The following is a 27,766-nucleotide window of genomic DNA, read 5'->3' as shown; positions in this document are numbered from 1 at the left end:
CTCTGTCCTGCTCTCTCACACTCTGCTGTCTTTCTTGCTCTCTTCTCTGTCACTCCCTGTCTCTTTCTCCCTCTTTCTCTCTTGCTCTCTCACTTTCTCTCTTTCTCCCACACTCCCTCTTCCCTCTCCCATTCCCACTCTCCCTCTCTGCTAACTGTTCACCAGAAAGCAGGGCCGGCAAATGTAAATCTCTCTGGGGGATTTGGACAGTATACATATGACACATCTGGAGGACGGCAGATTCTTGACACGTTATAAGAAGCAGCCTCGCGACTGGCACAAGAGTGTTCATCTTCCTGTATCCCCCGGGACCTCCCCTCTCCTCTCCCTCGTTCACTTTTTCCATTCTGCTCTGCTTGCTGTTGTTTTGTTGTCTGTTCTCCACAGGCAGCATGTTAGTCAACTGACTCTGACTGAGTCCCCCAAACTCTCCAGTTGATTATCAGATGACTGACCTTTCTCACTGTCACTCATCCATTAAAAATTATATTAAGAGGTTGAATCTAATAAACTCTACATGATGATTGCAAAACAGAACAGTACAGTACAGACAGTACAGTAAAAACATATGGCAGATTTTTTTGTTAATTACCCAAATTAATGAAATTACATGATTCTGTGTGTGTATGCTTGTGTATGTGCATGTGTGTGTTCGTCAGGGGTTGTGCACTGCAGAGCAATGCATTCCTTCCATTACCCAAACCAAATCAATGCACTGAGCTCAAAGCCAATAAGCACATTGCTCCATCCCCTCCTTCTCCCTCTCTGGCTGTGCTGTTCTGTGACAGTGGGGGAAGAGTGGAAAGAGCTGACCCAACCCTGTCAGGGCAGTCCCTGATGCAGCCCTGGCCCCCTGCCTGGCCTGCTGCTCATGGAGCGCCACACACACACAGTGGCTGTTTCAGCACATGCGACCCAGTCTCCAATAACGTGGGCACACTCACACAGACATGCATGCACACACAGACTATTTCAAGTTCTACTGTTTGTTATCATTGCTGTGAAATGTGTTGATTTTGGCACCTTATGTGAAAATGTATTTAAAATTGCTGAGGTTTGTCAACAGTGTAAAGAGGAATTTAGAAAGTGTACATTTGTATATCACTGTAACGATGAGTGCCGAGAGTCGGGAAGCAAGTTCAGGGAGTGAGTGTTTTAATAAAAAAACACAACTAAATACAAAACAAGAAACACAAACAACGCACAGACATGACACTGGAACAGAAACAGCAACAATGACGACTGGGGAAGAAACCAAAGGGAGGGACATATAAAGGGCAGGTAATCAAGGAGGTGATAGAGTCCAGGTGAGTGTCATGTGTGTAACGCTGGTGACAGGTGTGCGCCATAACGAGCAGCCTGGTGACCTAGTGGGCGGAGACGTGACAATCACTGAGGTAAAACAAGTGAGGCATTCTTCTGAATAGAAAACTGAGTTAGAAGAAGCTAGTCAAAATAGTTCAATGACCCTTGGGTAACAGGACGTGAGACATGTAGGCCTATAACCATTTGCATTTGAGTGATGAAATAACTTGTATCAATGCTTTTGGGGGATTTGACATCTAAAATTTGCGCTTTCAAAATGTTACTTTCAGTGCTGCTACAGTGGGTGGTCACCATATCGCCTCATTTTTAACAATACAGTAATGCTGATTTTACTTTATATCTATAGGTATAGTGAGCCACCCAATCTAGATAGCAATTAATCTCAACAAACCCTCTATAAATCAGTTTATATGTTGATCCAATTTTGTGGAATGGCACAACACTAACAATCAATGCTGCCATAACATGAGACCATTGCTATTACTAGAATCAGAACCCTCTTTTAGCATGTTGTTCCTGGAGTGGCTGGAGTGGTGTAAAGCTCACTGCCATTAGACTCTGGAGCAGTGGAGAACACGTTCTCTGGAGTGATGAATCACGCTTCACCATCTGGAAATCCGATGGACGAATCTGGGTTTAGCAGATGCCAGGAGAACGGTACCTGCCAAAATGCATAATGCCAACTGTAAAGTTTGGTGGAGGAGGAATAATTGTCTGGAGCTGTTTTTCATGGTTCGGGTTAGACCCCTTAGTTCCAGTGAGGAACTAAGGGGAAAATCTTAACGCTACAGCATACAATAACTTTCTAGATGATTCTGTGCTTGCAACAATTTGGGGAAGGCCCTTTTCTGTTTCATTATGACAATGCCCTGTGGACAAAGCGAGGTCCATACAGAAATGGTTTGTTGAGATTGGTGTGGAAGAATTTGACTTGGCTGCACAGTGCCCTGACCTCAACCCCATCGAACACTTTTGGGATGAATTGGAACGCCGACTGCGAGCCAGGCCTAATGTCCTAACATCCGTGCCCGACCTCACTAATGCTCTTGTGGCGGAATGGAAGCAAGTCCCCGCAGCAAAGTTCCAACAGCTAGTGGAAAGCCTTCCCAGAAGAGTGGAGGCTGTTATAGCAGCAAAGGGGGGGACCATTAATCAGTGGCGACCCGTCATTCAGGGCAGGTGGGGTAGAGCCACCTGTTTAGCTAAAACATTTCTATACGGTACCAGTCAAAAGTTTGGACACACCTACTCATTGAAGGATTTTTCTGATTTTTTACAACTATTTTATACATTGTAGAATAATAGTGAAGACATCAAAACTATGTAATCAGATAGTATCCAAAAAAGTGTTAAACAAATCAAAATATATTTTATATTTGAGATTCTTCAAAATGGTCACCCTTTGCTTTGATGATAGCTTTGCACACTCTTGTCATTCTCTCAACCAGCTTCACGAGGTAGTCAGCTGGAATGCACTTCAATTAACGGGTGTGCCTTGTTAATGCATTTGAGCCAATCAGTTGTGTTGAGACAAGGTAAGGGTAGTGTACAGAAGATAGTCCTATTTGGTAAAAGACCAAGTCCATATTGTGGCAAGAACAGCTCAAATAAGCAAAGAGAAATGACAGTCCATCATTACTTTAAGACATGAAGGTCAGTCAATCCAGAAAATTTCAAGAATGTTTAAAGTTTCTTCAAGTACAGTCGCAAAAACCATCAAGCATTATCATGAAACTGGCTCTCTTGAGGACCGCCACAGGAAAGGAAGACCAAGAGTTACCTCTGCTGCAGAGGATAAGTTCATGAGAGTTAACTGCACCATCGGATTGCAGCCCAAACAACGGCTTCACAGAGTTCAAATAACAGACACATCTCAACATCAGCTGTTCAGTGGAGACTACATGAATCAGGCCTTTATGGTCGAATTGCTGCAAGAAACCACTACTAAAGGACACCAATAAGAAGAAGAGACTTGCTTGGGCCAAGAAACACAAGCAATGGACATTAGACTGGTGGAAATCTGTCCTTTGGTCTGTTGAGTCCAAATTTGAGATTTTTGGTTCCACAGCATTCTGCAGCGATACGCCATCCCATCTGGTTTGCGCTTAGTGGGACTATCATTTGTTTTTTAACAGTTATTTCATAGTTGTTATGTATTCACTATTATTCTACAATGTAGAAAAATAGTAAAAATAAAGAAAAACCCTTGAATGAAGAGACATATATCTCTGTCCAAACTTTTGACTGGAACTGTATATATAAACATATATATATTAAATACCTGTTTTGCATGCTATTTTGGCATTAATAAGTGTCACATATCAGTTTGCATACAATGTAAAAAAAAATATATTAATTGAGTAAATAAAGCCACATACAAACACTTTTTTGTTTTCTTGAGTAAGGCAGCTCCAAAATGCAGGTGTTTCAGCCTAGCTCAGTGCTTTCTGTACTGGTGGGGCAGCCAGTCGAAAAAACAGAGCACAGAGGTTGGTATTCTTTAGTTGTGCCGTGATTGTCTCAGTGTTCTGTCACTTATGGGAACACTACGTCACAGCAAAATCTACAGGGAGAGCTAGAAAATTCAAACCCTTGGGTGCTGCCATATATTTACATTAGAAGTGCCCATCCAAGAAGGCTCAAGGTCATTGGCCACAGATAAAATGACGTCAAATCACGTTATATCTACCGTAGCTTTGATTGGATTGATCATGTCAGCATCATACTAGCAATCTAGACAAGCAGTCATCAACATTAATCATAACGACAATCTACTGGCAGAAATCACTGATGTCATGATTCAACATAGTTTTTTTTCTGAGTTCCTAGTTGTCTTGAAAGCACCATACAGCGAATGCCAGACGTTAATGACAAAATTTTATGACATTTTGCCAAAAGAAGGACCACCGTGCCACCTTCCTGTTCAAGTGAGCACAGCACAACAAGATGAGTCCAAAAATACCTTGTATGCTGCTGCATAAATGATGCCAGGGAGATATGCATACTGTAGCTAAGAAAGTAATACTAAGTTTATGTTGTGAAGTAAGCTGTTAGTAGCCCATGTGCCTCACCCTAATAATTTCATCCCTTTCCCCCTCATAACTTAGCCTACTGTTCTGACTTGGTGGTGCACATGTAGCCTATAGCCTGTTTTAGAGAAATGTCATCATCGAATATTGTAAGAGCTTTCATTGTCTGCTTATATGCCTCCTTCATTTAACCTACAGTTCTGACTTGGTGTACAGGGAGAATACTGTAAGAATGGCACATGTTCTGAATTCTGTTGCTGTACATTTCAAAAGTACTGAACAATAGTTATATTGACTACGTCCGTCTTAGCTCGCTCATTAATGTCTTCATCGAAATTACGGATTGCCTCTTATCTGCTCCTTGTTCCCTTATACCATAGTTTGTACATTTCAATTGTCAGTTGAAACCACATTTGTTTAAGAAAGTCAGCCATATCAGCTATGTTTTTTTTTTTTTCGCTGCGAGTCAAGGCTCCGCTGACAGCCAGGTGTAGCGGTGGTAAGGATTCACTCCATGGTGCTGAAAAGAAAGCTCTGCTGTTGGGACAGCTTTATGTAGGCCCTAACAGTTTGTGGGCACCGTTTGTCACCACTATAGTGCAATTAATGAATTGTTTAGTGTTGTGTAGTGGCTTTGCTGGATGCATCAAAACATATATATATTGTGTTTGCCCCACCAAGATTTACATGCTAAAACCGCCATTGATATTAATGCCCATGATTTTGGATTGAGATGTTTAACGAGCAGGTGTCCACATACTTTTGGTAATGTAGTGTATTGACACCCTTCATAAAGACAAGCAATAATTACTGTATAAAATAAATAACTAAAATACTGAGCTATATTGTATGCTCCAAAAAAGTGTGAAATTATATAATTTTATACTAACAAGTATTTATTTTTGTTTCATAAAAGTAGAGGTCAAACTTATGAACACCCCTAAAGATTCTTATAAATAAAGTAGTCAAAATGTTTAGTGTTTGGTCCCATATTCCTAACATGCAATGACTACATCAAGCATGTGTCTCTACAAACTTGTTGGATGCATTTACTGTTCGTTTTGGTTGTGTTTCAGATTATTTTGTGCCCAGTAGAAATGAAAGGTAAATTATGTATTGTGTCATTTTGGAGTCACTTTAATTGTAAATAAGAATAGAATATGTTTCTAAACACTTCTACCTTCATGTGGATGATACCATGATGACGGATAATCGTGAATGAAGCAAGAATCGTGAATGAAGCAAGAAAGTTAGAGGGTCAATGATCATACCCCCAAGACAAGCTAACCTCCCGTGTTATTGGTAATAGTGAGAGGTTAGCATGTCTTGGGGGTACGTATGATCTTTGACCCTCTGTAACTTTATTTTTCCAAACATGTCTGTGTCTGGACATTAATTTGATGCTAACAGCAGTTTCTACCCATCCAGGAGTTTAAACCACGACATGGGCATTGTCATTAATCAATGCTGCTCCTTATTATCTGTACTTTGTCAACACTACAAGGCAGACATACAACTCCATATGGAACACACACAGCAGATGTTGACTGCGTCCCAAATGGCACCATATTCCCTAAATAGTGCCCAACTTTATAGTGTACTATTGTTGGCCCTGGTCAAAAGTAGTGCTCTTTATAGAGAATAGGGTGCCATTTGTGAAGAAGCCATTGTAACAATATGTTCTCTAGTCGCCCCTTTCCTTTAGCAGGTTTATGGAAAGCTACACCAGAATCACTCATGTACTTTTAAAGCCTTTGAAGAGTCTATGCTCACATCACTCAGAGTCTGGTTTTGCTTCAGCTAATATAAGGAGAAAGCAGAAACGGAGCACACAGGTTAGCAACGATCTCTTTCATTTCTTTCAAATATTTTATAAAAGCTTCTAAAAATAGCTCATTTTGATCCTTTAATAATACTCTGAAGGCATTGCTTACAGAAATGTAATGAAATGTGACCTTAAATTCCAGTGCAGACAATGGTAAAGTGGTAATACATTTCCTATTCCTTTATTTCCGCATAAAAATCCTTGACATATTGTATTTACAAACTCAAAACATAATTTTGTAAAAAAGTGATTATTATACCTCTCTCAAGCCCAACGTGGACACAAACACGGACATTGAAGAACTCAACACTTCTTTGGTCTCTTCAGGACCATGTCCTCATACAAAGGTGTTTCTTGACAGTGGTCAATCAGACCAAGCCTTTTCAAAAGCGTCCATGACAGTTTCACTGTAACACCCTACTGGTCCTTCCAGTGTAGGAGGTGCTTGTAAAGGAAGATGAGGACGGGATAATCCTTTTGGAAAGTTTATGATGGTGTCGATTCCCAAACAACATCGGCATTCACATGTAATTTAGCTGTGAACTGATGGGCTCACAGACAGAACAGTCTCAAACCAGACTTGAGCTCTCTTGGTAGAGAGAAACATCATTGCTGTAGAAGAAGCTCCACTGATTCCTCCTAATACATCACTGTCTCCCATAGTGCAAAACCTTGAAATCAAGTAGTCAGTGACATCTGTGTAAAGTACCTCTGTGGACATTGCTTTCCTCATGGCAAAAATACATCATACAGTGCATTCAAATTATTATTTCATACCTCAATAATCTTAGAAAACCTTCTCAAAATGAGACAGAAAAAGGAGTTTAAATGTCAGATCTGTGTCTGGATACACTGGTCTAGGAATCTATTTAATTAGATAAGGCAAACAGTTGATAAGGTGTATGTTTAGCAAACTCATTCTCAGCAAATCTGGGATATAGCAACAAAAAGTCTCAATTGCCTCACATTTCCTCAACTCAATTGCTTCTAATGGGTGAAATAAATAGAAAATAACAAACAATGTTCTTCCCCTTTACCACAAGGGGATTGTTAGGGCAAAGAGGAGCGTTGGAGTCTGCAACCACTGACGGCGTGAACCACTTGTTGCACGCCACACAGCAGCCATTACAGCACGGCCAGGTCGTGGCAAGACTTGGCACGAACTTTCAGCGCCATCTTCTTGTTGTTCTTGGCCACCAGGCGGTCTAGAAAGCGGCGGGCCTTCTTGGTGAGGCTCTCCTTACGCTTGTAGACGGAGCGCCGGCGCTCGTTGGTCTCCTTGCTGTCTCGCCGCAGGCGAATCTGCCTGACGATGCCCTCGAAGAGCTCGTGAACGTTGTGGTGGAGCGAAGCGGATGTCTCTATGAATTTGCAGTCGAACACCACAGCGCACGCACGGCCCTCTAGGAGAGAGCAGAGCACAGAGGAAGAAAGGGTCAAACGAGAGGTGTTTAAGTGTGAGAGGTCGACATTAGATTAATGTCTGGGTCTGACAACTTGGTCTGACAATTTAAAATAAATAAAGAAGCCACACAAGGCAACCAATACATGTACCAAAATTGCAGAGGATTATATACACCAAAAATAAAAGACTTGTTTCCAAAGACTTGTTTCCATTCCATTGGTCCTCTATTGGTAGGCAAGTGGCTGCAGGGGAAAACAAGTGACATGGGCACTCTGTGCCATACATTCAATCATACACAATGTCCACATATTTAGAAATATACAAAAAACAAATCACTGGATCAGGTGAAACTTCTAACATAAATTCATTTGATCCATTGCTCCAGAATTAGAACAAGCTTATTCTCACCTGCAGAACAGGTTAAATATTAAAACATTGACCAAATCATCAAGAATTACAGTGACATTGTTAAATACAGTGTTAGTGTATGAGATGTGTGCTGTAAATCCAACTCTTGGAATGTTAAATGAACAGTTCATAGTATGTCGTGTGGACTGCAACATTTGATATGTGATTTCTATGTTCTGTAGTTTTGACTATGAAGTCCACAGAAAATGCAACACAAACTGTTGTAAGCCAAACTATTTTACTCTCTCTTATAAACAGAGCGCTGCTCATATTGCTTTAAATGGCTGTCATCCAATCACTGTTCAGAAGAAGATGTGGAGAGATGCTTTAATGATAACATCATTATCATTGGAATCAACGTTACCGTCTACAGCCACTTCCCTGGAGCGGACCAGGTCACTTTTGTTGCCCACGAGGATGATAGGAATGTTCTCGGCCTGCCGTATGCGCCGCAGCTGGATGCGTAACTCGGAGGCACTCTCGAAGCTGGTGCGATCCGTGATGGAGTAAACTATGACGTAGGCATTGCCCACCTGCATACAGTAGTCCTGGACCCACTTCTCATCCTCCTCCTGAGAGAAACAAATGAACATTTCTGTTATCCAACAGAAATAAAGTTCAACATTCACCAACAACAGCCATATTTGGGGGCTCGCCAGGATCGGGACTTTGATATGGCATGTGTTCTTTGATGTTATCATTGAAGCCAACCTTGATGTCAAATATGACCTTGTCCATTTAAAAGATCAGTGATGGTCAACATGAAGTTTTAACTTCCTTATTCGAAAAGGGTATATGCAAATTGTGAGATGGACGCAGGCGGATTTCTATGTATTTGTGAATACAGAACTCTGGTTTCCAGGGATGGTCATTGGTCAAACATGCAGTACATCTATCTGACTTTCTGCCTCTAAAAAACACTTGGTGACCTTAAACACAGTCAAACCACTGTCCTTATAGACATCATTATGTCCTTATATCTCCTCTTACCCGGTACAGACAAGTCAACACGCAGCCTGGCCTGCACGCTTCACTCCCCAGCTGTAATCAATACTGGAGTAATTAGGCCCCACAGCCATCAGTGTCCCATACAGACGCTTGCCCCATACCACTGGAGCCATGCACCACTCACTGACTCCAGCACAACCAGGATTCAACCCACTTTGGGGGGGTGAGTCAATGGGATTTTGCTACAGGCACAGAGTGAGCACATATATATTTTTCCACAATGACGGGTTGCCCTTTAGGTATCATAGTTGTTTTGAAGAAAATAGAATGTAGGCTTATGGTTCAATGGGTTGTTTCAGGCACAAGAGGATTTTTTATTTTCTCTACCTCAGTGTTTGTGTTCTCTCGAATGCCATCAAGTACACCATGTATCTTTTATTTTACCCCAATTTCGATCTTGTCTTATCGCTGCAACTCCTCAATGGGCTTGGGAGGCGAAGGTCGAGTCACGCGTCCTCCGAAACCCACCAAAACACGCTTCTTAACAAGCACCCGCTTAACCCAGAAGCCAACTGCACCAATGCGTCGGAGGAAACACTGTTCAACTGATGACCGAGGTCAGCCTGCAGGCGCCCGGCCCGCCACAAGGAGTCGCTAGAGCGCGATGAGCCAAGTAAAGCCCCCTCGGCCAAACCCTCTCCTAGCCCGGACGACGCTGGGCCAATTTTGCGCTGCCCTATGGGACTCCCGATCACAGCCGGTTGTGACACAGCCTAGGAACAAACCTGGGTCTGTAGTGACGCCTCTAGCACTGCGATGGAGTGCCTTCGACCACTGCGCCACTCGGGAGGCCCCATACACCATGTATTTTGGAGGTAAACAAACTAAATAGATGAAGTTATAGAACTTGGTTTTTCCTGTTTTTCTTGTTAAAATTAGTATTTTTTTCCACCTTTTTTACTTTGAAAAGAGTCTTGTTGCAAGAAGATATCATATTCACCACTACTGTGCAATCAATTTTTTGGTGACAAAACCAGGTTCATGGTTATTGTCGTACCTGTTTCTCGTTCTCCCAGGTGTCCATGACGATGAGGATGGTCTCCTCCCCATCCACAGTCATGGTTTTCTCATAGGTGTCCTCTAAACCAACAAACAATAACCAGGAAAGAGATTAGAAAATACGTTATTTCATACTGTACGTTCCTCAATAACGTTGGAAAGCATTCTAAAAGAAAGACAGAAAAGGGAGTTGAAATAGTTACATCAGATGGTGGATAGGCAAGAAAAAGTATGTGAACCCTTGGTTTTAATAACTGGTTGACCCTACTTTGGTAGCCATAACCTCAACCAAATGTTTTCTGTAGTTGCGGATCAGACCTGCACAATGGTCAGGAGGAATTTTGGACCATTCCTCTTTACAAAACTGTTTCAGTTCACAAATATTCTTGGGATGTCTGATGTGAACCGCTCTCTTGAGGTCATGTCACAGCATCTCAAATCGGGTTGAGTTCAGGACACTGACTGGGCCACTCCAGAAGGCGTATTTTCTTCTGTTGAAGCCATTCTGTTGTTGATTTACTTCTGTGTTTTGGGTCGTTGTCCTGTTGCATCACCCAACTTCTGTTGAGCTTCTTCTGCAAAATGTCTTGATAAACTTGGGAATTCATTATTCCGTCGATGATAGCAAGCTGTCCAGGCCCTGAGGCAGCAAAGCAGCTCCAAACCATCATGCTCCCTTCACCATACTTTACAGTTGGGATGAGGTTTTGATGTTGGTGTGCTGCGACTTTTTTTCTCCACACAGTATTGTGTGTTCCTTCCAAACAACTCAACTTTACTTTCATCTCTCCACAGAATATTTTGCCAGTAACGCTGTGGAACATCCAGATGCTCTTTTGCGAACTTCAGACGTGCAGCAATGTTTTTTTTGGACAGCAGTGGCTTCTTCCGTGGTGTCCTCCCATGAACACCATTCTTGTTTAGTGTTTTACGTATCGTAGACTCGTAAACAGAGATGTTAGCATCTTCCAGAGATTTCATTAAGTCTTTAGCTGACACTCTAAGATTCTTCTCAACCTCATTAAGCATTCTGCACTGTAATCTTGCAGTCATCTTTGCAGGACGGCAACTCCTAGGGAGAGTAGCAACTAGAGGGCGACCGATTATGTTGGGTTTTTTTCACGCCGATACCGAAACCGATTATTGGAGGGACAAAAAAGCCGATGCCGATTAATCGGCCGGTTTTATTTATTTATTTGTAATAATGACAATTACAACAATACTGAATGAACACTTATTTTAACTTAATATAATACATCAATAAAATCAATGTAGCCTCAAATAAATAATGAAACATGTTCAATTTGGTTTAAATAATGCAAAAACAAAGTGTTGGAGAAGAAAGTAAAAGTGCAATATGTGCCATGTAAAAAAGCTAACGTTTAAGTTCCTTGCTCAGAACATGAGAACATATGAAAGCTGGTGGTTCCTTTTAACATGAGTCTTCAATATTCCCAGGTAAGATGTTTTAGGTTGTTGATATTATAGGAATTATAGGACTATTTCTCTCTATACAATTTGTATTTCATATACCTTTGACTATTGGATGTTCTTATAGGCACTTTAGTCTTGCCAGTGTAACAGTATAGCTTCCGTCCCTCTCCTCGCTCCTACCTGGGCTCGAACCAGGAACACATCGACAACAGCCACCCTCAAAGCAGGGTTACCCACGTAGAGGAAGGGGAAACAACTACTCCAAGTCTCAGAGCGAGTGACGTTTGAAACGCTATTAGCGCGCACGCGCTAATAGAAATACGAGCCTTAGGTAATTAATATGGTCGAATCCGGAAACTATCATCTCGAAAACAAAACGTTATTCCTGTTACATTGCACAATCTGCAATATTATGTCATAATTACGTAAAATTCTGGCAAATTAGTTCGCAACGAGCCAGGCGACCCAAACTGTTGCATATACACTGACTCTGCGTGCAATGAACGCAAAATGACACAATTTCACCTGGTTAATATTGCCTGCTAACCTGGATTTCTTTTAGCTAAATATGCAGGTTTAAAAATATATACTTGTGTATTGATTTTAAGAAAGGCATTGATGTTTATGGTTGGAACAACGTGTACCTAAGCGATTATATGCAACGCAGGACAGGCTAGATAAACTAGTAATATCATCAACCATGTGTAGTTAACTAGTGATTATGATTGATTGATTGTTTTTTATAAGATAAGTTTAATGCTAGCTAGCAACTTACCTTAGCTTCTTACTGCATTCGCGTAACCTCGTGGAGTGCAATGTAAAGCAGGTGGTTAGAGCGTTGGACCTTAAGGTTGCAAGATTGAATCCCTGAGCTGACAAGGTAAAAATCTGTAGTTCTGCCCCTGAACAAGGCAGTTAACCCACCGTTCCTAGGCCGTCATTGAAAATAAGAATGTGTTCTTAACTGACTTGCCTAGTTAAATAAAAAAAAATATATATATATACAAAACCCCCCCCCCAAAAAATGCCCAAATCGGTAACCAAAAATACCGATTTCCGATTGTTATAAAAACTTGAAATTGGCCCTAATTAATCGCCCATTCCGATTAATCGGTCGACCTCTAGTAGCAACAGTGCTGAACTTTCTCCATTTATAGACAATTTGTCTTACCGTGGACTGATGAACATCAAGGCTTTTAGACATACTTTTGTAACCCTTTCCAGCTTTATGCAAGTCAACAATTCTTAATCTTGGGTCTTCTGAGATCTCTTTTGTTCAAGGCATGGTTCACATCAGGCAATGCTTATTTGAATAGCAAACAAAAATGTTTTGAATGTTTTTTATAGGGCAGGGCAGCTCTAACCAACATCTCCAATCTCGTCTTAATGATTGTACTCCCGGTTCGCTGACTCCTGACTCCAATTAGCTTTTGGAGAAGTCATTAGCCTATGGGTTCACATACTTTTTCCAACTTACACTGTGAATGTTTAAATTATGTATTCAATATAGATGAGAAAAATACTATAATTTGTGTGTTATTAGTTTAAGCAGACTGTGTTTGTCTGTCGTTGTGACTTGTGACTAATTTTAGAACCAATTTATGCAGAAATCCAGATAATTCCAAAGGGTTCACATACTTTTTCTTGCCACTGTAGTGTAAAAATTGTAACCTAGTTGGCCTGCTACTTTTGCTAAACATTCAAATACAACTCTTAGGGACGGTTACCCAGACATGGATTAAGCCTAAGACTAACTAAACTAAAACTAACTAGACTAAACATCACTTTCAATGTACATTTTCAGTTAAACATGCTTTTTAGTCCAGGGCTAGGCTTAGTCTGTGTCCGGGAAACCACCCTACATCTTGTTGTAGGTACAGAAAGGATTTAGTATAATTTATGTCACCTCCTTCTACTATATGTCTACAATTGATGGCAGTCAACAGGTGTGGAGTCATTTGGAAATATCTCTCTATATATGAGACACAAACACACACATATATATATATACATACATACAATTTGTAAGTCGCACTGGATAAGAGCGTCTGCTAAATGACTTAAATGTAAATGTAAATGTACATACATACATACATACATACATACATACATACATACATACATACATACATACATACATACATACATACATACATACATACATACATACATACATACATACATACATACATACATACATACATATATATATATATATATATATATGGGCTTGTTCTTTATGAATGGAAACCTGATAGAGACCTAAGGCTTGAAACCTTGTAGACTGCTGTCAATAAACCACATGGGAGCATACACATGTATATCAGTGAGCTGAATCAGATGTTTTCTTATGATGAATAATTTAGGCCATTTTAAGCTTATTTGTCTTTAGTAACTAAAATATGAAGGTGTTTTGCAAAGTTGGTAAAATATATTTGACATCCAAGAACTCTACTGATGTGTTTATCCCTACTACCTATAAAAGGTGCTATGGAGTTATTACACTTCCACTACTATATAATGACTATGGAGTTATTACACTTCCACTACCATGTTCATGACTATGGAGTTATTACACTTCCACTACCATCTCATGCCTATGGAGTTATTACACTTCCACTACCATGTCATGATTATGGAGTTATTACAATTCCACTACCATGTCATGACTATGGAGTTATTACACTTCCACTACCATGTTCATGACTATGGAATTTTCCATGTGGAAAAAAGCATTGAGCCATGTCTTGTTTAGTCTGATGAGATCCTCCTAGCCATCGTGACAGGGAGACTAAAACACACTTTGGCCAAGAGTGAAAGAGCTTGTTACATTTTCCACTTTCAGCTCTAACCTTATTGTAAAAGCCGCCCGCACGAAACAATGACAAATGGTCCGGCAAAGCTTTTAGAAGTTGAGGTCATTGAGTTGAAGTTACAATATAGGTCAAAACCTATAAACAAGCAATCAAGTAATATGTCTAGTAATATACCTACATTGGCACGAGTTGTAATCGCCTCGTAATGCTGTTCTGTCCTCATAAAACACTTGCCATTCATCACACCAGCTCTAAACTAACCAAGCAGTCCACTTGAAGAACAGCTCAGTTGCTGTCAGTGTGACAACCTAAGTGACAAGACACTAAAAATAACAATAACACCACCAGTCAGTGACAGGCTGAAAACAGATGTCAGAGAGGGTGGGGGTGGGGAGGTGTCATAAGGGAGCCCTTATCTTTCTGAAGAGCTGGGACACACACACTGCCATGTCAGCAGAACCTGAACCTAACCATCCAGAAAAGATAAGAGAGCTGAGCCCACACATCCACCCCCTCTCTCGCTCACTAGAACAGACAGGGGCAACCCCTCTCTGCTTCTTATCATTCATCTCTGTCCTGTTTGGGATAGCCTCTTTAGGAATTCCATCTCCTTACAATACCTCTCTCCTGTAGGAGTTCCCATCTTCTGTCTGGCTGTGTCTGCACATGCTTTGGCATTTGGCAAAATACATGTACAGTACAAAGATTTTGAAAAAGTTTTCCTCTAATATTTTGGAAAAACACAGGCTATATCTAACTAAATGATGAGGTTATGAAAATACATGTCCCCACGTCACCTCAGGAATTCTCTCCAGTCAAATAAGCCTTACATCAGAATATCTTAGGCTGTGTTTACACAGGCAGCCCAATTCAAATATTTTTTCTCACAAATTGGTCTTTTGACCAATCAGATCAACTCTGAAAAATATATGATGTGAAAAGATCTGAGGTGATTGGTCAAAAGACCAATTAGTGGAAAAAAATATTTTAATTAGGCTGCCTGCGTAAATGCAGCCAATGTGACCATATCAGTAACCACAGAGATGCACTGGGCCTAGTCAGTGCATATTCCAATTGCACACATTATAATGATCATGTAATATTACATTTGATGGGGGAACTCCATTCCCAGTTTATCAGAGCTTCTCTAAATGTAGCTCATAGAAAACAACCACTGAGGCTATTCCCTATTTCAGGGATCATCAACTAGATTCAGCCACAGGCAGATTTTTTCTGGAGCGGATGGTCAGGGGGCCGGAACATAATTACAAATCATTTGTAGACTGCAAATCGACCTCAAGAAGCCCAAACAGATATAACATTTTAACAAAACATAGTAATTTCAAGACTTGCTTACATTTGTATACGATCACATATCTCTCTACTATGTGTGGGAATACTTGGAACAGATTTCCTAAATTAAAATCACTTGGTGCTGATGTGCAGGTGTTTTTACAGTCTTTTATGTTGAACAACTTGGGGGGGGGGGCAAATTAAATCACCCGCGGGCTGGCAGTTGGGGAACCCTGCCCTATTTAGTTCACTACTTTGAACAGGGCCCAGGGATCTGGTCAAAAGTAGGACACTATGCACTATGTCGGGAATAGGATGCTATTTGGGATACATCATTTGAGAAATGACCAAACAGAACAGGGTCCTGGGTGGTGGTGTCAGTCAAACGGTGTCCTGTCCCAGAGGGTCTCCCTGACACACAGCCCTTCTGACAGCTGATGGGTCTCTCCACAACAACAGGGCCACTCATAACATTCAGCTAGTCTGCATCCCAAATGGAACCCTATTCCCTTTATAGTGTACTACTTTTGACCAGAGCCCTATGGTCAAAAAAGTAGTGCACTATTAAAGGAAAATAGGGTGCCATTTGGGATGTATCTTCAGCCAGTCACTCCCGTCCACAGCCATCAGCAATGACTCGACACACATAGGTCACAACAACATGAACTTCTCACAAACGAATGAAGTCACTGTCTGTCTAGGCTACCCTATCATGCATGACCAAAAACATTTCATGATTAATTTGTTTTGTAAATATTCTCAGCACTATTATTAAATTGAGAACTATAGAGAAATTTGTATTTTAAAAGGACAACCTCCACAAACCACATCACAGCTGGATGCCCAAATGTATGGGTCAATACAAGCTGCCAGTCAATGCTTTGAGGTCACCTCACTACTACATGTGCCAGTTACAGGAGTTCCATAAATGTAGTTGTGACAGGTTAGCCAAGGTTATCAGGGCTAGGGCAATGTCAGAGACAATTACTGAAAGTCATTGTTGAAGAGATGCATAAATGAATTAACTAATTTAATAACCAATTAGTCATTAGTGTCCATGGATTTTAACTAGGAGAAAAGGAATTGCTTTTAGGTTACTGATAAGAGATTGACAAAAAAAACGACCCAATAGTTGTGAAGGTAGGCTAAAGACACCATAAATAGCATTGTAATAATCATTGGAATTGTGCTTAGTAAAAAACCCACCTCCTGTATGGTCGTGAGCATCCTTCTCCTGTATGCCAGCAAAGATATTGGCAAGACTCGACTTTCCAACACCGTGGTCTCCTAGCAAAACAACGCGGTATAAACATTCTGCTCCCGAGCCATCCGAGTCATTGTCTGAGTCATCAGAAGACCAATTGGCGCGGCAGTGGAGAGACTTGTCTCCGGGATGGTATGAGGCAGACTGGCAGAGCGGAGGGTGATGGAGGTCTGCTGGCGGGTCTCTGCCTCTCGGCCCCGGCTGATGAGAGGCAGGGATAGGAGTACTTGCCCTTCTCCGCAAAGTCTCTTTGCCCTCTCTCTGGGTATGTGTCATCTTGGCGAAAAGGCAAAGAACATCCCTTAAAAAGAATGTATGCAGCATAATCAGATGATAAAGTCATAATTTATTTTAGGACAAAAAAATAGCACATATCCTACTGGAGTGAAAATAGCACTGAAACATAATATTGTCTTTCATTTACTCACAACTGTAGCCATGAATCTTCTAATTGTGTCCAGTATTCTCCATTTCAGAGCAAAGCACAGACTACACCATAGGCTAGTAAAGTTTTCGCGCGTCGGGGAGCCGTGTGCGAGCTGTCATTCTGTTCTTGTAAGAAGACAAGCTTCCAATGTTTCAATCAGTTTTGTTACACTTGTATAGAATAGCTGATGGGACATTGTAACAGTATACACTGGAGTCATGGCAACAGCCTGCAAAGTTCCACAACCCTGTTAAAAATTTAAGAGTGGAATCAGGGGTCGCTCTCTCTGTTCTTCTACTCGCATCTTTCTGTCTCTCTTTCCTCTCTCTGTCTCTCTCTGTCTCCCTCTCCGTCTCTCTCACACACACACACACACACACACGTTCAAAGGCATTCAGAGCCAATGTTTCAGATCACCTCCAGTGATAACACTAAGACGTAGCCATAGCGTAGCCTACTTCAAATATTTGGAAAACTCGAAGCACCACTAACTTTGTTAGTCAACAACTAAATAATGTAATAGGGACGGCCGGCGGTTTAATAATTTCAATATAATATTTTTGCTGTCATGAACCAAAGTTTTCGTGAAAAGCTATTGCACTTCCTGTCCAACAAGTTGTTTGCTACATGGATATGGCGTATGTTAATTGGGCTAATTTATTTTTCCACCAATGGATAGATACTCACCCGTGCTGTAAATCCCGCTAAACGCATGTAGGCAATGCGCGCTTGAACACGCTGCGTGTTTTCAGCCGAGCGGGTCCTTTGTTGATGCGCGTGCTTCGAATCAACCCTCATTTGATTTCCTCATTGCTGCTGCAACTTTTCCCGTGTGCGAGTTCACTTTAATCTCATTGAAGAACACACCCCGACTACATGACGTGAAGTAAGTCACTTCCTGTTCTAAACTGTTAGTGTTCTCTCTTACCACAATGTTGACCTCCACAGTGCAGACATAGTTAAAAAGTTCCTTTAATGTTTGCACATTGCCCACACAGGGCAACCACTGTTTATATACAAATCTAGAAAATTACATTTCCTGAAGAAAATGTGGTGTGCTTGCTAGCTTGTTTGAAAGTATTTATGCTTGTGAAATAAGTTATAGTAGTGGTAGTGACTACAGTAGTAATGGTAGTGACTGGTTATAGTTGAAAAGTAGGTAGATGTAAAAATGTATTGATTTATTGGACAGGATAGCCTGAACATGTAAAATATGGTTTAGTGTCTCTAGCTTATGCAATTCAAAAGTTACTGTTGGTAGGTTAAATTATGCTAATATATGAAAATGTTTAAAGTTATAGTTTTGAAGTTAGGATAGCCTGAATATGAGAACGTTGGTTTGGGGTCTCTAGCTTGAATGGTTCAAGAGTTACTATTGATGAGTTATTTTATGCAAATCTACAGTAATATAGTTATAGTTGCTAAATGTTTTAAATAATTTGAAGTTGGGATAGCCTGAATATGTGAATGTCTCTAGGTTGAACGGTACAAGAGTTACTGGTGGTGAGTTATTTAATGCAAATGTATAAAGTTATAATTGATAAACGTAAACCAAAAAATCAAGTTAGGATAGCCTGAACATTTAAAAAAAATGTTTTACCATTGAAGTCTATGGGCCTTTTTTGCCATTGAAATGCATCGGGAGCTCATTTAAATATTGATATAGTTCCAAAAGTAAAATGCTGTCAAAAATATTTTAGCAAGCAATCCGAGTTGGGGCAGTCTGGACATTTGGTACTGGTTTCATGTTAATAACTTAAATATGTTTTAAGCGCTAGAGTGGGTTAAAGAAATAAAATAATATTATAAAAGCACATTTCCTGAAGAAAATGTGGTGGGCTTGCTAGCTTGTGAAGAATCGATCGATAGGATAGGATAGCCAGAAGTTGGTTTGGTGACTCTAGCTTGAACGGTCCAAGAGTTACCGTTGGTGAGTTATTTCATTCTATTTCATGCAAAAAAAAAAACATTTTTTTTATAGTTCATAAAGGTTTTAGAGTAATTTAAATTTGGATAGCCTGAATGTTTTATAGTTGGTCTTCTAGTTTAATTGACCAAGGAGCAGGACCATTTTGAAAGCAACCACTGTATTCCTATGGTTCTCATTCAAACACATGTTAATGTATGCACATTCCAAAAAATGGTTATAGTTCCAAAGGTATACATAGTATCAAATATCCTTTGACTGTCACGTCCTGACCAGTATAGGGGTTATTTGTTATTGTAGTTTGGTCAGGACGTGGCAGAGGGTATTTGTTTTATGTGGTTCGGGGTGGTGGTTTGTTTAGTAGGGCATTTGATTTATGTATTCCTGTGGTTTTTGGGCACTGTTCTATGTTAGTTTATTTCTATGTTCTGTCTAGTCTTTTGTATTTCTATGTTTTGTTAATTGGGGTGACTCTCAATTGGAGGCAGGTGTTTTCTAGTTGCCTCTGATTGAGAATCCTATATATAGGTATGTGTTTGTTGAGTACTTTGTGGGAGATTGTTCTGTGTATAGCCTTGTGCCTTACCAGCCTGTGATTAGTGGTTGCTTTGGTTCTCCTTCTTGTCCGTTTATAATAATAATAATAATAATAATAATAATAATAATAAAGAAGATGAGTGCACATTTTCCCGCTGCGTCTTGGTCCGCTTTATCCGACGACAACCGTAACATTGACAAACAATCTAAGTTGGGCCAGTCTGAACATATCAACTTTGGTTTGGTGTTGATAACTTAAACGGTGTAGGACGATATAGGTCTATAATTTTGGGGAGGTTTACCATTCAAGTCTATGGGCCTTTTTTTGCCATTGAAATGCATTGGGAGCTCATTTAATATTGTTACAGTTCAAAAAGTAGAAATACTATCAATATTATTTTCTCAAGCAATCTGAGTTTGGGCAGTCTGGACATTTGGAAGTTGGTTTCGTGTTAATAGCTTAACTATTTTAAGCTCTAGAGCGGGCTAAAGAAATCAAATAATATGAGTATGAAATAAATCTAGAGTTGTGCTTTGCCTTCAGCAAGCACACCTAAATATGGGGACAGGATGTGTTTTATCCTTACCTCCATGTCTATTAGTACAGTATTCTGTTTAGATTTGTCAAATCAAGCCCCAGTGTTGAACTCTTTATAAAGTACAGAAATATCTTCAAAGTGAGCCCAGTCTCCACTAAAAGCACTTGTAGCAGTATGCTGCATAGTTTGTTTGAGAAAAGCAGTACACACACATCTGTAAATCAGTTCTGTCCTAACACTGTGTGGGCAGAGTTCACACCCCTAGCCACAGACCAGAGCTCCTTCCCAGGAAGTTGTATTTTCTGAGGCTTGGCTGAATGTTTTCCAACTGAAAAAAAGAAGTAATCAAACCAGTCGGCCGTACGATGGCCAGATGAAGGCCTTGCACTGAAAGCCAGCTTCTTTCCCACACTTAAGTAAATTACATTCAGAGACTTCCCAAAACTACAGTTACAGGGTCTGAGGAGATTTGTAAAGAAAGGGAGGGTTTGAAGTGGTTACTGTCACTGGGGCACTTACTGTGGAGAAAAGCAAACAACAGAACATATTCTAAATATTAAACAGGATTTTCTGTGGACCGGCACATTGAAGAATGTGATATTGGGCAGTAAATTAGATTCAACTGGCAATTATAGACTATCAATTATAGCTGAATGAAACCACACCAATAAACATATTATATGCTCATTGGAGAGGTTTTGATACAATTGCATATGATTCCACTGCACAAAAAAAAGAGAAGAAAGAATATGCAAAGGATTTGAAATTGAACCATGGAGGTATTTATTAGAAATGTTCACAAATGTTTATTGGCCCCAGTTGACTGGTATTACAATGCAGAACTTGGTTTAAGAAGATTGGGCACTTTAGTAGGAGAAGATGGGCACTCAGTATAACAGAAATTCTGGGGTTGTGCCAAGAAGAGCCCAGCAGGTTTAAATGCAGCCGAGCGACACACAAGTCGTGTCTCTCCTAGTCTGTCACACATCTAAATGGGGAGCCACTCCTCACGAGGGATGTTTAAGGTCACCTCCATATCCGGGGTGCATCTGGAATGAACACAGCACACATTTAGAACCTTAATGCACACTGAGCACCTTTTCCTTATGTACATACTTAGTATACATTTGGAAATGTTAATTGCTTGTGAAGGCTTAATGCCATAAGGATGAAAGTATTTTGGTGCCATTACAAAGTGCCCTTCAGAAATGAAATGATGATTAAGTATTGGCTATTCTTGATGGACACCTACAATCCTAATGAACAAATAAACATTGCACACAAAATGATACAGTACATGCACATCAAGTGTGTTCCCCAATTGACATCCTATGATAGATCTACTGTAGGCCACTTCAATTCTGATGTTTAAGACCTACATGTTCCATCCTAAAAATGGCCTATCTGAGTGAGAACAAATTAATAGAAAGTAACATCTCCCATTGCCATAAGTAATTCTGAAATACAGAATAAACAAGCTGGTGGCCATTTCCCTATGGAAGACTATATCATATCACGGAAGAAGGAAAAAAAACATGTACCTTTAAATAAACATACTTTCTCCCCAAAAGTGACTAGAGTGAGAGAAATCAGTTGTATCTGTGTGGACTCGCTATTTACCAGCCTGGAAAATGATGAGTTTGAATCAGTCGGAGTCAATACAGCTAATTCCATATAGAACATCTGCACTTACAGTTCAACTTCATATTTATAGTTACCTATCTTAGGCTTAAAACACGTCAGTGCTAAAAAGTTGTCATTGCTAAGTGAGATTCAGGATGTTGACCAAAAACATTGTAATTTCGCCATACCCTAATTCAACATTAAATCTCCCTTATATAAAATGTCACGTGAAATGAATGTATTCCCCAGAGGGGAACATTTTATAGTTGAATATTTGATGAGTTGTATGTATGAGAGATTTTCATGGTCTACAGCGTGGAGTGTCATCTTGCTTTGGAGCAGGCTGGGGGGAAATTTGAGCACCTTATTAACCTTTAATGGCAGACTGGGATTCTGTGAGCACAGGGCTCTGCTGTGCTTCTTCATTTAAATTTAAGATGGCGCTACAAGTCTGTTTTCAACCCTGGGTAATATTAGATGGTGATACCCCATTACTCTTTCCGAGACATCGATTTTGATGGAACAAGGAAGAGGTTAAATTCCTGTCACATGTCTATTAGTTCTAACTAGATGGTTTTGTGACACTGATAAGATGTCAGATAGATAAACAAGCCAACAGTGCAGTGGGTATCGACAGTATATGGTTGGTATTATAACATTGTCATACTCTTTGCCTAGAGTTCTCAATGTACTACTCTTTGGTAATAGTTTCTTAAAGAAAAGAAGGCAAGTAAATTATCATTAGTAATTGTTTTAGTTTTAGAGATGCACTTTAGACAATGTGTCTTCAGGAAAGGTTATTGATGGGTGTTTTAAAGCCCCCCTCAAGAACCTTTTCCAAAGCCAGATTGTCTAAAGTGCCCACCCTCATGGCATGGATTAGTGATATCACACAACCTATTAAGAGCAGCAGTGTACAGTAAAGTGCCTTCCATTACCTTGACATACTTATCTGATTTGGGGAAAACGTCTTGGAAGATGTCTTTCCTGATGTTGGTCCGTGATATTTGCAGTTCCTGGACACTCTGAATCAGCTCTCTGTTCTTATCTTCCAGCTCCGCAATTTCCTGAAATGTTGAAAGCATGAGTGAGTGACACAGAAAAGGAAGTCAATTACAGTCATTTTCCGATAATGCCATGGTAAAAAATAAAAAATGGGGTTATTTTCACATGTTGATGATGACCTGTATGGAGTTAGAGTGAGTCTGAGTCCATTATGACTAGTTGAAGTATCAAATTGCTAGAAATTTTCGTAATTATTAACCAAACCTTTTTGTGGATTCCAATTTCTTTCTTTATCGTCTGATTATGTGCGGCCATCAGTTTGACGACAGAGGGAATATATGAAACATTTTGCTGAAAACAGAGAGAAAGGAGTAAAGCCATGACAAATGGTGTCAACATCTACCCCTGCCAATAAAGTCTGACTTTAGCTCATTACAAAAAAACCTCCACTGTTATTTTCACTTATAATCCAGATACGCTTCAGAAATAGACCTATGCTGATACTTACTGAATGTTTGTATAAAACATTTTAGCGATAAGTGAGAATCATTCATCCAAAAAGAACTATAGAGCTTTGTATCCTATGTATTATGTTTGAGTCGAGTGTGTTAAAATAAATGGTTATTTTTATTTTTGTATACAGCAGTGCTGTGTGTCCAAGACAATTTCCCCTGAGGAACAATGAAGTAAATCCTATCCTACCTTTGCTATGACAGAGAGGACTTCCTGCTCTTCGTGTTGGGATCGTCTCTCCAGGTACACCATCTCTGTCTGGCACAGCAAGTTCACGTCCTCATTCTCATCCTGGAACCACAGGAATGAACAGCACACAACATATGAGACTACAGCCTATTGCGTTCTATTGGAGGAAGTTGCCATTGAGAGACCTGTTGACCTGCTGTGTCTCTTTGAGTTTCTCAATCTCTCTCTTTATCTCGGCAATGCGCAGGGCCTTGACGGGGTACTCTTTATCCTTGTAGGTCTTCAGGGTGTGGAGCTCCGCCTGGGCGTTCACCAGCTCTGCCTTCACCTCCCTCAGCTGCTCATGGAGACCTGGCAAGGTAACACATCAAGGGCTTACCCAGACACTTCAATCATAAATGAGGGAACGTCCCTGCATGCAAACACGTCTTCCCTTTTGAGTTCCCAAACACCAATCGACCAGATTTTCCTTGCACTGTCACACATGCACACACACAACAATAATATTTAATATCGACATTCACAGGCACATTTACTGTAAAACAAGAGTATTCATAATTTACAAGCACACTTGACTTACTGTACTACTATATTTGCTTATGATCTATAATTCTCACTCTGCCAAAGGCATCTCAATGAATAAAAACTGAACTTTTTGTTGCCTCTGCATTTTACATTATTTATAATATCACTACTTACCCCAAAGTCTATTCTTTGCAGCAGTCTCAGCCTTCTGGAGCTCTGTCTTGGCCTGCTCCATCTGACTGTGGCTCCAGCTGTTGAACGCAGCTATAGAACTCTTACAGAGAAATAGGGTAGACTTTATTTATTCAGGGTACCAATAATATGCTTCTACATAATGGTACACACGGTGGTATTGGTTTACTACATTACAAGAGTCTTAGTACGTCTGAACTTCTCAAGGAGAATATCAGGTTCTGAGATAACATAAAGAAAGGTGCTCACACTGTTACAGCTGATGGTGCCCTATAGCCTAACTGACTGTTACAACTGATGGTGATCTATAGTCTAACTGACTGTTACAACTGATGGTGATCTATAGTCTAACTGACTGTTACAACTGATGGTGATCTATAGTCTAACTGACTGTTACAACTGATGGTGATCTATAGTCTAACTGACTGTTACAACTGATGGTGATCTATAGTCTAACTGACTGTTACAACTGATGGTGATCTATAGCCTAACTGACTGTTACAACTGATGGTGATCTATAGTCTAACTGACTGTTACAACTGATGGTGATCTATAGCCTAACTGACTGTTACAACTGATGGTGATCTATAGTCTAACTGACCGTTACAACTGATGGTGATCTATAGTCTAACTGACTGTTACAACTGATGGTGATCTATAGCCTAACTGACTGTTACAACTGATGGTGATCTATAGTCTAACTGACTGTTACAACTGATGGTGATCTATAGTCTAACTGACTGTTACAACTGATGGTGATCTATAGCCTAACTGACTGTTACAACTGATGGTGATCTATAGTCTAACTGACCGTTACAACTGATGGTGATCTATAGTCTGACTGTTACAACTGATGGTGATCTATAGTCTAACTGACCGTTACAACTGATGGTGATCTATAGTCTAACTGACTGTTACAACTGATGGTGCCCTATAGCCTAACTGACCGTTACAACTGATGGTGATCTATAGCCTAACTGACTGTTACAACTGATGGTGATCTATAGTCTAACTGACTGTTATAACTGATGGTGATCTATAGCCTAACTGACTGTTACAGCTGATGGTGATCTATAGTCTAACTGACTGTTACAACTGATGGTGATCTATAGTCTAACTGACTGTTATAACTGATGGTGATCTATAGTCTAACTGACTGTTACAACTGATGGTGATCTATAGTCTAACTGACTGTTATAACTGATGGTGATCTACAGCCTAACTGACTGTTACAGCTGATGGTGATCTATAGCCTAACTAAGCATTTCCAAAACTCAGCCCTGGGGACCCCAAAGTGTGCACATTTTGTTTTTTCCCCTTGGACTACACAGCTGTTTCAAATAATCAAAGCTTGATGATGAGTTGGTTATTTGAATCAGCTGTGTAGTGCTAGGACAAAAAACAAAATGTGCACCCCTTGGAGTTTGGGAAACGCTGGCTTAACTGACTGTTACAGCTGATGGTGATCTATGTGTTGATACTCTGTACTTCTATCATATCTACAGTATACTTGGTACTTCTGTAGTTCTATCATATCTAGAGAATACAGTTACATACGAGTGCAGTAGAATAGACAGTGAGGTGCTTGCCCAATCTATTTGAATGAGTACTAGGTACTAGGACACAAGTGTGTCCTGTCCTCAATGGAGCAGATATAGAGGAATAGAATGGCATAGATTCTATGTTCTCACCCCTAATTTGTCATGCCGGATGAGGAATTCCCTGGCACTGGACACTGACTGTCTGTCTGTGCTGTCTATCTCCCCGGCCGTACGGACGTTGCTCTCCTGCAGCAATGCACAGTGCTTCTCCAGCTCCACTAGGGTCTTCTTCCTCGACATAATCAGCAACTGAAAGTGGTTGTTATTCGTTTATTTACAGGTAAAATGAAATACCTATTTATGCAGTATTGTGTTTTAAGTGTAGATCTTGTGGTCTGGTGCACACTTTATAACTTGTCTCTAAATCACACCTCCCTTGTACTTGATTGATCAATTAAGGTCACTGATTAGTTAGGAACTCCCCTCACCTGGTTGTCTTAATTGGACACAAATTAAAAGGAAATAATAAAAACTATCAGAAACTATGCCATCCATGTAATAATGTTGACACCGCTGGTCTAAATCTATTACTGCCATGGATTATTTCTTATGGCGTATTACTCCCTCTAGTGGTTGACTGTGGCTATCGACTGAACATGATGACAGGAACATCTCTACTATTCAATAGCTGAGGATTTTACTGATCACTTATTTAATGTCTTGTGATATAGGCTATAAATACCTTCAGTGTTTTGATATTTTCTTGTTTCTTCAAAGTGATGGGGTCCAGCTTCACTCTTTTGTTCCTCCTCCGTCGAGAGAGTCGACCCATAGATGATGCAGTGGACTCTTCATGGCCAGTGTTGGGGCGAGACTTCCCTGTCAAAGGCAAAACAGGAAGTCAACCATTTTAATTAATTTCCCATTGACAATTTATGCTTTCTGAATCATATGAAGCTGGATTTTCATTCAGTGAATCTTTTCCTTACAGCATGTGTCAACCTAATCTCCTCAATTTAACATATTTTACATTCAAAGGTGAGTTGATAGCTTACCTGGCTTGTCGGTTGTTGGAAAAAAGTTATGGGTGGCAGAGGAGGTCCCACTCTCCTCTCTCCCTGTGGCTGGATAACGCTCGCTTGGTGAGCCAGTAGTCTTGTTGGGCAGTGGGGGCAAAATCACCCAGGGAGGGGGCTCTGTCTTGCTCCTGTTGCATCTCTCCCACTTGCTGTAATCCTAAACAGATATTACTACTATGTATTGTGTGTGTGTGTGTGTGTGTGTGTCATGTCTGTTTTCCTCTGTCTGTCTATGGTTCTGTCTCTATCTTCTATATATGTATGTATGTGTATATATATATATATATATATATATATATATATATATATATATATATATATATATATATATATATATATATATAGTGTGTGCGTGTGTGCTCATCATCATGACAATGGACTTACCAATTTCTTGAAATCTTCCTTCAGTGACTTGACAAGATGGTTTGGCAGTACATTCATTATGTTTTTACATCAATACGTCGTAATAAATTGATTCCAAAGCTGAACTTGCAGCATAAGTCATTCTAAGTTTTGCAATATAAATACGACTTGCAACCTTGCAAATGTATCTGTAGCCTAGCTGCATAACATAAAAGTTACTCCGGAATGTTCTGTAATGCTTCTCTTCGTCATAGCAACCACATCGACGGCGAAAAAGACCGCCACCTACTGGAACATGGACGAAGCTATGGACGAAACATTCTGGATTCGAATTTGGGTAACCAAAAAGGCTACACTGAGCGCGGGTCCGAGAGATAAACATACGTAGCAGGCAATATTTTGCCTGTATTCATTTGTAGCTTGCATTTAGTCTACATTCAAGTTCAACCATTTATTTGGAAACAAAAATAGTAAATACAAATTTAGCAAGTTGGTGTGA

The 27,766-nt window shown here is 40.2% G+C and overlaps 2 protein-coding genes across 4 annotated transcripts; both read right to left on the bottom strand.

Moving 5' to 3' along the window:
• Window positions 1-6,334: 6,334 nt before the first annotated feature.
• Window positions 6,335-18,041, bottom strand: LOC100194737 (GTP-binding protein GEM; the record flags this gene model as incomplete). The annotated part of the gene is given in 5 exon segments (NM_001139766.1): window positions 6,335-7,583; window positions 8,358-8,565; window positions 9,999-10,081; window positions 16,750-17,108; window positions 17,922-18,041. Coding segments are annotated over 4 exon segments (903 nt in total). The 3' UTR covers window positions 6,335-7,305.
• Window positions 18,042-20,996: 2,955 nt separating this feature from the next.
• Window positions 20,997-27,533, bottom strand: cssa22h20orf96 (chromosome ssa22 C20orf96 homolog). Of its 3 annotated transcripts, XM_045705014.1 has the most exons (11): window positions 27,289-27,533; window positions 26,881-27,061; window positions 26,568-26,704; window positions 25,976-26,134; window positions 24,267-24,366; window positions 23,761-23,918; window positions 23,568-23,669; window positions 23,130-23,216; window positions 22,809-22,927; window positions 21,779-21,861; window positions 20,997-21,286 (listed from the first exon to the last, which is right to left on the bottom strand). In XM_045705014.1, exons 1-11 carry the CDS (start codon window positions 27,343-27,345, stop codon window positions 21,264-21,266), a joined length of 1,206 nt encoding a protein of 401 aa, XP_045560970.1. In that variant the 5' UTR covers window positions 27,346-27,533; the 3' UTR covers window positions 20,997-21,263.
• Window positions 27,534-27,766: the final 233 nt, after the last annotated feature.

Source organism: Salmo salar, chromosome ssa22 (assembly GCF_905237065.1).
Source record: "Salmo salar chromosome ssa22, Ssal_v3.1, whole genome shotgun sequence".
Taxonomy (NCBI): Eukaryota; Metazoa; Chordata; class Actinopteri; order Salmoniformes; family Salmonidae; genus Salmo; species Salmo salar.
The sequence above is the reverse complement of the archived record's forward strand: the minus strand, read 5'-3'. Positions and strand labels throughout refer to the sequence as shown.